Consider the following 12,253-nt stretch of genomic DNA (forward strand, 5'->3'; position numbering starts at 1 on the left):
AAAAAAAGGAGAAAACATTTGAAATTTATTTTGTTTTCAGTGAAGTGCGGATATGTTCTGTTCTTGAGAAGGCATTCGGGTTATCGGCACTACTCATGTTAATTTTTGCTCGTTTTGAGTTTGACCTCGTTATGTATTTTAATTTATGTTCCTTTTGTGTTTCATTTATTTAAGGATAGTGATTTGTGTTAGTTTTACGTTTGGAAAATTACTTGACTCTATTTCTTCTCATTTTTGGTTTAATGGAGTTCTTTACTTTTCTTTGTGAAAACTGGTTTTGCGGATAAAATTGTTTAAATAAAAATAAAAATCAAAGGTTTAACAAGTACTAGTCCAGTGTTTGCAAGTTTTTATTTTATTATGATGGCAGGGGGGAGGAGGGAATAAACGTTGTTACGATATTGACATACGCTGTCAATATTTTGCTTTTTCTGATGTAAAAAAAAATTTAAAATAAACAAAAAATTAAATAAAAATAAAAAATAGAAAGGATGTCTGCTATATAGCTGGAATTCTTTCTTATCTAAGACAGTCGTATGAATAAAAATTATTCGGATTTGGATTATGATAATAATGAATAGATCATGCCTACGGCATTATTTAAGGTTTAGTTGCTTTTTAAACACAAATAATTTGGATAGTTTGTCATTTTCCAGCCAAATCTGTTTCACTCTTTTTGATCACATTAAATCAAATAAATCTTAGAGCTAGGACATATGAAATTGGTAACGATAAGATTTTGTATTTGATTAGTCTTGATTTTAGTTAAGAAAAAGATAACTATAACTAGGCATCTATATTAGTTATAAAATATAACTATAATTATCTATATTAAGTGTAGTTGTCTATATTTAGTTGTCTATAAAATTACTAAATATTTTTGTAAAAACAATCACAGAATTAAAATCTAAAGTCATAACAGAATTTTTCCAAATTTAGAGCACAAATTTTATTTCTAATACATAAAGCAAGATTAATCAGGTAAATTATAATATATATATAAGCCTTAAAAAAAAACAAAAAAAACACTGAACTTAAAATGAACTTGAAAGCAACAACGACACTGAACTTAGTTTTGGCTATTTTAGATAAAATAGTTTTGGCTATTTTAGATAAAAATTATTTTATTTTCCTAAATTATTAAATTATTAAATTTTCTAAATTTATTAGATTTATTAATAATTTTCTAAATTATTAAATTTCTAAATTATCAAATTATTAAATTTAAATTATTAAATTTTAAATTTTCTTAAATTATTAAACTATTTAATATTTAATTAATTATTAAATATTTTCTTAAAATAATTATTTATTTTATTAAATTATTTTATTTTATCGTTTTTTTTTTTATTATTGTTTTTAAAAATGCGAATTCATCTTGCGTTATGTATCAGAAACAAAATTTGTGCTCTAAATTTGGAAAAATTCCATTATGACTTTAGATTTTAATTCTGTGATTGTTTTTACAGAAATTTTTAGTTATTATATAGACAACTAAATATAGATAACTACACTTAATATAGATAATTATAGTTATATTTTATAATTAATATAGATACCTAATTATAGTTATCTTTTTAGTAGTTTATAGATGGATATTTTAGTTCTGCAAAACCTAAAATTTTGTATTCATTCAGTTCTACATTCATATGGGTTGGCTAATTTTTTCACTTAACATTTTATTCAGTTTTTTAAATTATCAAATTATGTAATTAAAATATATTAATCAATTATTAATCACTAATAAGTACAATTAATTACTTTATTTCATTTATATTTAATTTTAATAATTATTTAATTTAATATTACATTGATCAATTAAAATAATAATAATCAATTTTTATTAATAAACTGTTTATTTATTATTTAAATATTTAAATTATTATTTATTACTTTATTTTAAAGTCTAAGAAGACATAGTTGTTTTGTAGACAGATATTTTAGTCCTTCGGGGCCAATAATTTTTATTTTCTTAATTCAAGATTCATCGAAGTTGGATGATTTTTCACCTAACGTGCATTTATCACCTGGAAAGACAACCTGTTTGATTACCTTTAAGTGTAGGAGAATATAGAGTCTTACCTTGGTATTACCATTACACTCCGTCTTGTCTGGCTTAGGATCCGATGGTGGGCAGGCTGCACTTCTGCCGTCGCAGTACTGAGACTGACTGCACTCCGTTTCAAAACGACATTTTTGAGCAGTTCTAGGTTGAAAGCGACATGACTTATCACAGCATGGGCCTTCGCTTGGACTGTTAATAAAAGATAGGGCTTAAAGCAGTAGGTAATATTGAAAGGCAAATATACCAATAAACACTATGTTTTGTCGTAGTTGAATATAAGCATATTGTTTTTACTAATTTTTGGTATAGAAAAAAATAACCGAAAAGAACCCCATTTTCCAAAAACCTTAATTTTTTTAAGCATGATAAGTATTTTTACGACTTCAGAAAGCGCCAATCCAATCTTCCCAAACTTTAGTTTTTGTCAAATTTATTTACTATTTTAAATTTATATTTGTATATTTGAATTAAAATAATATTTATAAGTTTAATTTATAAATGAATTAAATTTGCTTATAAATTATAGCCCCCAATCTTCAACAACAAAGAAAATCATTTTTTTTTTGCATGGGTAGCACTAATCTGTCTCCTTTTTTTTCTTTGCTACTATACATTAAAATGAAAAGGAAGTACTCTATTGCCTAAACTCATTGCTTGGCTTTCACAGATAATACTGAGTTGTTTTTTTGTAGTTTCTAGTCCTTATCTTACCTATGTAAAAATAAGCAATTCTTTCAGACTTTACATAGCTTTTTTAATTTTAATTTATATAATTTGAGTTTAATTTATGTAATTATACTTATTATATCAATTAAAATCACATTTATATAATATTTATATTTAAATTTATATTTTCAAGTTTATTGTGTGAAATTTATTTACAATCCTTTGCTTGTAATGCTCTAGTGCTTAATTATTAAAATCTATTAGCTGTTTTATGCTATGTTTTCAGTAAAAGCTTGTTTCTCATTGTTTTAGAAGCCACATCCCGTGTGCATTTTGTTCCCAACCAATACACAATACCCCATTAGATACAAAAGTAAGTCAATGTTATACGCACATTCCTAAATTTTTATACAAGAATAATAAATGTAAAAAGGGCGCAGGAACAAAATTAGAAACTTTTACGAAGAATTAGCTCTCAGTTCCTCATTTAGGATACTTTTTTGAAATAATTCCTATTTCCATCTCATTTAAATATACGAGCCTGACAATGAAAAAACAAACTTATTTGACAAAGATATTTTACAAGAGAGACGAATAGGAAGGGAGAAAAAAAGAAGGTAGGAAGAGGAAGAAAACGGAGAGAAGAGGATCAGATTTTTGCAAGTGTGAACATGCGAATAATGTCCTAATCTTCTATAAATAAGTGTATGGATTTTGGACTGTTCGGATCTTAAACAAAAAAAGAAAAAAATGTGATATATTTAAGGATCTTGGAAAAGCTCTTCACAAATACTAAATTTGAATTTGTGTCCTAAGTAAAAGTTCTTCAATTCAAATCTATTTCTTAAGTTAACAAAAATCCATTGACGTTCTTGATGAAATCAAAAATTCTATAATTTGAAATAAACTCGAAATATCCGAAATAAAATATTCGAAAGAAAATTCGAAATAAATTTTCTATGACAGAAAATTTTGTAAAAGCAGAGCTGTTCAAACGGTGGGGGGGGGGGGGAAGCTGTGGTTTGGGAGTTGCCAACTTCAATTACCAAAATTCTATGACCACGGATTCAGACCGCTAATTAAGAGAGGATGATGAAAATAAAATCAACTAAATTTTTCAGAACATGCTGGACTAAAATTATAAAATCCATATGAATTTCCTTCCCTGTGTAAGTTATACGAAAGATATGATTCTATCCCACTAATCTATATATTTTAAGATAAAAAAAACTTAAAGCTGTTTAGACAGAACGTTGTTCTAATTCTACTTTTCTGTCCAATGGACTTCAAGCTTACCTGCACTGTGCCTTTGGTCGGCGAGTACAACCCTTAGCACCAGAGTTAACTTTCAAGTCTGCCTCACTAACAATCCTTGGATAGCAGCACCGGTCTTCTAAGCACTCTTTGTCATCAAAGCCACAATCACACTCTTCGCCTGGCTCAACAATTTTGTTTCCACAAAACGCACCATCCGATTCTAAAACAAGGATTTGATGATGGATATCAAAATAAACAGAGTGACGAAATATAATATAAATAAACTAAACAAATTAAATTAAGAACAAAATAAAAAGATCTAGAAACTTTTTTCAGTAATAGAAATATACTTGGACAAAATGGTTATCCAACGCCAGTGCTTTCCCTCCACTTAGAAACAAAACAAAATAGAAACTAGCAAGAAAGAGAATAGATTGAGGGAAATAGAAATTAAGTAGAATTACGCTTATTTTTTTATTGATGTAAATAGCATATATTATGTCGACGACTTAGTTGGTCCAGATAAAAAAAAACCTCTTCTTTTTGGAAACGTTTACTTGTATTTCTGGAGGTAGATTGGTATGGAACGGTATTATACTCTGAGGTTAGGACTCCATTTTGTCGGTATCGCCTCCAGTGCACCTCCCAGGCTTTTTCTGCAATATTTCGTCTTTTGTACATTTTTGGCTTGGAAATCTGATGTATTACGTATAATCGAAACTATATTAGTAAATAAATCCGAGACTCTATCTTCATACCGCAGCATTTTTTTTTATACCAGATTAGGTTTCCCAGTAGAAACTTTTAGCAAATTCAGCAGAGAGAATTGTTTTTTCCAAATAGCTGAGCTAAGAATTACATCATAGTCTACTAATGCTAGTTTTTCGTTCAATGATGACACCTATTTATCATCATTAAAAATTACAAAACTACATTTTCCTTTAGGCTCTTGCCCGCGATAGCACTGGGCAAACTTTCTTTTCTTCTTTCGTTTCATTTTTTCACAGCTTCAATTTTGTTTAGACTCTTGACTATGATAGCAGTGGGCAAACTTTCTTTTCTTCTTTGAGGGTTACACAACTTTCCTTCAAAACAACTTTTGTAACAATCCCTGCTCTAAAATCAATATAACCAATAAAATAAAAAAGATCACAGTAAGAGAATAGCAGATGGTGAGGTGCCAAACCACAGCTTGTCCTGGGATTCCCCAGTCTGCGTTCAATGGAGCCCTTCTTAGGGCAAATATCGGTACACATATTTATCTAAAAGCCATATCTAAACTAGTTTCTTCCATTTACACTGATATCTTGTTAATAGTAGCCTTAGTCTTCAGGGTCTGCTGAAAATAACCAGAGCACCACGATGTATCAAAGGCTAGGTAGTAACAATGAAGGATTTCTCACTAGGTGAATTTCACCTAATGATTTTTGAGATGACAGATAAGGAGAACACTAATTACATAACACTAATAAAATACTCAACTAAGGTGACACTAAGTGATACTTGGAGGGAATGATCAAATTAGGATAAATCCAACTCCAAATAAAATGAAAAAAAAAGGTTTCAGTAGCCTGTCTTTAATTTTGATAATTATTATTATTTATTTTACGAAAAATCTAATTTTAGTGGGTATGTATAGAATTTTTTGCGAATACAAAAGAAACAAAAACACCAAACTTAAAGTGTCAAGAACATCAATATAAAAGCATTTTTTTTTTGTTCCCTGAACACACCCCTGAACACACCTAACAACTGCAATTTTCTAAGACTCTTCTGATGATTATTTCAAAATTATGAAGTTTTTAGGGCAGAGACATTTTTGTCAGTTTTGCCACATTGAACCGTGAAAGTGAATAAGCAAAACTTATTAGTTAAATAGAGCAAAGCTTTTTATCAGGAATAATGTAAACAAAAGCAATCTGTAGATTTCATACCTTCAAATGAAAGTTAAATGTTAAGCTGTTGCGTGCATTTGTTTTGGCTTATTTTTTACTGATTTTTCAGCCATGCTGATTTTATTAAATTTGGAACGCTCTACTACCTAAAACTACATAACTGTGTATAGAGGTCTTTCTTCTTCAATATTGAATTTCCTATTCAGTTTCCTATTAAATTTCAAAACTAAACTTCTTAAAATTGAATTTCCATTCATTTCACAATAAATTGTAATTTTAGTTGGTATACGTAGAATGGTTTGCGAATAAAAAAGGAAAAAAGGTAAACTTAAAATTCCAAAATATCAAAATAGAAACATTATAATGTTCCCTGAACCCATCCTAACATTATTCACACCTAACAGCTGTAATTTTCTAATTTCTGATTATTATTTCAAAACTGTGAAATTTTTAGGGCAGAAAGACATATTTGTCATGTTGCCATATTGCACCGTGAAAGTGGATAAGCAAAACTCATTAGTTAACTTACTATCAGTAAAAATTTAAACATAAGGAATCTGCAGATTTCCATAGACAGCTATACCTTCAAATGAAAGCTACACACTGAGCTTTTGGGTGCATTTGTTTTAGCTTTTTTTTGCTGATTTTTCAGCCGTGCTTTTTTTTTTAATTTGGAACACTTAACTACCCAAAACTACATAACTGTATATGGAGGTCTTTCTTCTTCATTATTGAATTTCCTATTCAGTTTCCTATTGAATTTCGAAACTAAATTTCTTAAAATTGAATTTTCATTAATTTCACAATAAATTATAATTCTAGTTGGTATATTTAGTAGTTGGTTTGTGGTATATTTTACTAGTTGATTTGCGAATACAAAAAAAAAAGAACATTAGTCTTAAAACTCCAGAACATCAAAATAGAAAAATTTTGTGTTTCTTGGACCCATCCTAGCTTTATTCACACCTTAAAACTGCGATTTTCTAAGACTTTTCTAATGATTATTTCAAACTTACGAAGTTTTTAGGGCAGTAATACATTATTGTCAGTGTTGCAGTATTAAAACGTAAAGTGGATAAGTAAAACCATTAGTCAAAAAGCTACACTTTGAAAAGCTACAATTCGAGCTTATTGGTGCATTTGTTTTTAGCTTATTTTCCGCTGATTTTTCCACCACGATTCTTTTTTATTAATTTGGAACACACTTTTACAAAAAAACCTCATAACTGCATGTAGAGGTCTTTCTTCTTCAATATTTAATTTATAATTCTTGTTCAATTTCCTATTGAATTTCAAAACTAAATTTCTTAAAATTGAATTTCCATTCATCTAACTATAAGTTATGATTGCAGTAGTGCCAAATACAGCAAGACAAAACTAAAAACTATCAATCAAGCATAAAAAATATTCAATAAAAATTTAACACCAATTGGTAAAATATAAAAACCAACGAAAAAAAAATACACGTCTAAGAACTAAAATAAACTTTATGTGATTAATGATGAAAAAAAATAGAGGGGAGACACCCTCCTCCCTTCCCTCTCAATAGAACTTTGAGCAGACAGACTGAAATTACCTGAGAAGCAGTTTTTCTTCTTCCCCTCATGAACAGCGTCCAGAACTTGACTTATGTTTCCAACACTACATATACTAAATTTAGAATTGTTTGGCTTATCGCCACTAGTTGCAGATGCAAACATAATATAGTTTCCGCCTTGACCACCAGGCCGACAACTAACAGGATAGTCATGCTATAAGAGAAAGAAAATAATGCAAACAAGACATGGATATAGTTTTCAAAAACAATGAAGATTTAGTTGAAAGAGGAGCATAAAAATAAACTAATAATAACTGGATTATAAAATCAATCATCTAAATTAAAGAAATTAGTTAATTGAATCATAAAAATCATTATTTATCGTTAAAAATCAAATTAATCACATCAATCTAACATAATACAAATACCTCATTTGGCCACTTGCCCAACATTTAACAGGGTAGTCATACTATAAGAGAGAACAAATAATCGAAACCAGACATAGATAAACTAGTCCAGAACAACTAGGCATCATTAGATTCTTCAATGGAAATAGGATGCATTAGAAAATAATATTAATTGCATCCTAGAAATGACTTATCTGAACTATGTAAATTAACCAATCGAATCATAAAATTCATTATTAATTAAAAATTCGAAAAAACTGACCCATAAGATAAAGTACGTTTTCGGGTTTAAAACCAAGACTACCTTTGTTTTATGAATTTTCAATTACTTTCAAATATTTCCATGATTGGGGGGAGGCAGATCCGCAAAGAATTTCTCTTATTACAGGTGATAAATTCCTCCTATTCCCCCACAAACAATTGAAGATGTGGCAAGCCTCGACAATTGCCATTTAATGCTCATAAAACAGCACAGTAACACGTACTCCAATAATACATAAGTAATACAAAACAATGGACCAATTAAGTTTATTTGGTAAGTATAGGTTTAATCAAGTAAATCTAACTTGGTAAGTTAAAGATTCAAATTTGAATTTATATATGTGAGACTCAAACTTTGAAGGGGCAAGGAAAGAGCAGCAGCAGTTTTAGACTTCTTAATCTGAGGAGGGGGGGCAAGGTGCTCCATGGAAGTGTAAAAATATAAAATAAAAGGATTTTATGTCAGATGTTAGACAAATTAGAAGGGGGGCTGCCACTAACCCTGCCTAGGCCCAGGACCACCACTGGGAAAGAGAAGACAAAAGAGTACAGAAGAAAAGAGGAGATTGAGATGAAGGCAATGAGAAAAAGATACAAGTCCTAGTTTTTTGTTAGACAAATATATGGAATATTTTACATCTTATAGTTCTCTTTTTATCATAGATTTTTTACCTTTTTGTTTTTTCTATAGCTATCGTCCAGTTTTCTTCTTGTTAGGAGCATGAAGACATGTAACCGGAAGAAAAGTCAGCTTAAGAAAAAATATAATCATCATATATATGTATACAACTTGGAAACTATATCAAGTAAGATTTTTGGCTTCTCAGAGGTCAAGAGACAACTTGTTTATAAGTGGATTCAATTTAGAAATAAACAAGTTACATAATTAGCCAGTTTTTATTGCTTTTAGTTTTTTTGCTGTTAGCCTTTGCTTTCTAGGTCACTTGTTTTTACCTTGCTTTCCTTTAATTTATTTTACTGACATTTTATTTTTGTCGCCTTTTTTCTTTTTCTCTTTTTTTCGGCCCAGAGAAGAGGTCACGAACATTTGATTGGAAATATTTTTCAATTCTTTTACTGTCAGTGACCTTGTATGATTTTATGAAAAATTCATAATATAAGTTTCACAGGGGAGTTGAAAATATTAAATATGTTTCAAACTTGATGTTATACTTCTTTAAATATACTTCTTTAAATTATACTAGAAAGGGCCATAAAAATTCCTAAGAAGAAAACTCTGGTTTTGATCTATATCTGCAGTTGAGATAAGGAAATGTGACAAAATTTAGAAGAAAAGGAAAAAATTGATTATAATTAAGTTTTCAATATCTTCAGAGGCAAAAAATACAGAACAAACAGATTAAGCTAATCCTTGACCGCGACCGACCGATCAACCGGGGAGGTCTATAAATATCAGTTTGGCAAGAAAATGTTACACAATTTCTTGAACAACCACATCCGGGCTGTATTACCTTCTTAGATGTATTTAAAAGCTTCAACACATGTTGATAGTCCTTCCCAATCTCAAAATGTAGGAGGAATGAATTAGGAAAAAGAAGCGATCCCATCAAGTGGAAGTTATCAAATATATCAAACAGTTCCTGGAAATCTTCATAAAAATCCAATTCTTTTGATGTGTCTATTGGTATCAAAATTCCAGTTTTTAGAGTTTTGGTTACTATTGGGTTGGGCCGCTCTTTGCTGCCGGGACACTCTTTTTCCCACTGTTCCCGGGAAAGGGCTGTAAGTTATGAGCTTTGCCCATTGTTTACATATAGTATTGGTTATTGGGAAGTATACAGGCGTTTTCAGGGGGAATTTAGCTGATGTCTAGGGGTAGAGGAAAGGGTTACGTTGGAGGATCTTTACATGGGGGAATTTTTCATTGGGGGAAGAGAATCTTTCATGAAGGAGGCTCAAGGTTTCCCAGCATTATTCAAAAAACAATCAGAAATTAAATAAATAAAAAACAAGTTTTTTCAACTGAAAGTAAGGAGCAACATTAAAACTTAAAACGAACAGAAATTATTACGTATACGAGGGTTTTGCTCCCTCGTCAATAGCTCACTCTTAATGCTTAAGTTCTTTTAGTACTTTCAAAAGAGCTATTTATTATAATTAAACAGCCTTTGTGATTCAGGGGTAATTCTTGAAGAATTGGAATAGAATCCGAATTTTAGCGTAAAGAGCGAGCTATTGATGAGGGGGCGAACCCCCCTCCCCATATACGTAATAGTTTCTGCTCTTTTTAACTTTTAATGTTGCTCCTTACGTTCAGCTGAAAAAAAACTTTTTTAATTTAATTGATCAAAACGCGAGTATTTATTGCCATTGTTGCATTTAAAAGATTTTTCCAGGGCTTGGCCAACAAGACATGTCCTGATACCCGTCTCATACCCTAAGTAAAATTCTGATCAAGTATAGCATTTTCAGCTATGCACTGCATTAAAACAAGTATATTATCTCAATTAAATAAACTGATCAAAAGTGATCAACTTATCGATTTCGTATAAATTTATGAGGCAGCGGGTGAATTGTGAAAACATCTTAAGCTAATAAAGTATGATAATTTCATAGAGGTTAAGAATCCAATCACAAAAGTGACTAATTGAGACTTCAACTAAAGGGGCAAAAATTATCACAGCCATTTTCAAGGTAGAAAATGTTATTCTAAAAGATTGTATTTGGCTATTAATGTACTACAAGGCTAATAACTACAGGCTTAGCTAGTGTAAAAGATGCATTTACAGTTTGAACCTATTGTGAACTGAAGTCAGCACATATCGCCAGTTCTGTGAGGTTTTTCTTTGCGTATGTTTTTATACCCCTTTTTAGCTAACCCTTTCCTGTTTTGAACACTTTATTACAACGTCATCTACTCATATGATCAAACCAAAGGTTGAATCTTCATAAAACCAAATATATGTTTACAGACATGGCATTAATCATACACAAGTATTGCCATAGCGGCTGCTTTGCTCAGGTAGAGATAGGCGTGGTATCACCATGATTCTTTACACGGTAGATTTATAGGTATCCAGCGTTCTAAAAGAATTGTCAAAAATTTGACAAAAAAGGGTAAAATAAGATAATTACAATAAAACTAGAAAAGAAACCTATCAAGTGCGCTAAACAATGTAAGATTTTTTTCGGATAACCAAGTGAAGCTGAAATTTGTAATATCATAAATGAAAGTGTAAGAAAGTCATGTTATATTTTTAAAAGATTAATTAATTATACTAATGACGTGACGTTGGCTAACGAAAAAATTGATCAGGTGGGCAACTTCACTTACCTTGGTAGTATTATTAGTAAAGAAGGCGGGAGCATTGAAGAGATTAAAAGTAGAATAGCTAAGGCTCACGGTGTTTTTTCACAATTAAAACAGTTCGGGAGAATAGGAAGATAAGTCTGCAAACCAAGATTAGGATATTGGAAGGTAGAGTGATGGCAGTGGTCAAATATGGTCCGGAAGCATGGGTGCTCCGAAAAGCGGATGAAGATTCACTAGGTGTTTTCCAGAGAAATTACCTACGGATTGTTCTGGGTACCCGGCTGACTGATCGTATTTAAAACAGTGGGCTGTACAAAAAGTGTGGTTCAATCCCACTTTCTAGGGCTATAATGAAAGAAACGTTGAGATGCTTATGGCATGTTCTGCGGATGAAGGATGACAGATTGCCGAAGAATTTCCTTTTCGGCTAACCGTCTAGGGTTAAACGGAAAGCAGGTCGTCCTCGTCTGGGATGGAACGATGTCATAAAGAGAGATTTAAAGGAAATGGGAACTTCTTGAGAGGGCGTAAAGAGGGAGGCTCTGAATAGATTGGGATGGAGGCGTAGCTGTGTTAGCCTCAGGTGGCTTGGTGCTGCGGTGAGTTGTTAGTAGTAGTAGTAGTAATTAACTATCGATTAAATTACAACAGTAAATACATTAATTATATTAACGTGATATACTAACTGTTCAAGGACGGCTTTTTTCGTCATGACCATCCCACTTTCATATTTAGTCTCTGAAATATTAAATTTTTCCATGTACCAGGAAAAGAGGTTGCTTGGTAATTTTTAATGTACTTTGAATAAAAGATTGTCTTTTTATTTGTTTAGTTACTTCATTTTTAATTCCTTTTTTTTTTCATTAAGCGTTTTCAAACGATTTTACTGTA

The 12,253-nt window shown here is 30.7% G+C and overlaps 1 protein-coding gene across 1 annotated transcript in view; it reads right to left on the minus strand.

Annotated features, from left to right (window-relative positions):
• LOC136031446 (disintegrin and metalloproteinase domain-containing protein 10-like) overlaps window positions 1-12,253 on the minus strand; it is an 85,418-nt gene that overhangs the window by 26,711 nt on the left and 46,454 nt on the right. Inside the window, exons 8-10 of the mRNA XM_065711041.1 lie at window positions 7,460-7,634; window positions 4,028-4,208; window positions 2,083-2,254 (exon numbers count right to left, since the gene is read on the minus strand). Of these exons, the coding sequence (XP_065567113.1) occupies window positions 2,083-2,254; window positions 4,028-4,208; window positions 7,460-7,634 (528 nt within the window). The remainder of the gene's footprint in view (window positions 1-2,082; window positions 2,255-4,027; window positions 4,209-7,459; window positions 7,635-12,253) is intronic.

This window comes from Artemia franciscana, chromosome 9 (assembly GCF_032884065.1).
Source record: "Artemia franciscana chromosome 9, ASM3288406v1, whole genome shotgun sequence".
NCBI classification, from domain to species: Eukaryota; Metazoa; Arthropoda; class Branchiopoda; order Anostraca; family Artemiidae; genus Artemia; species Artemia franciscana.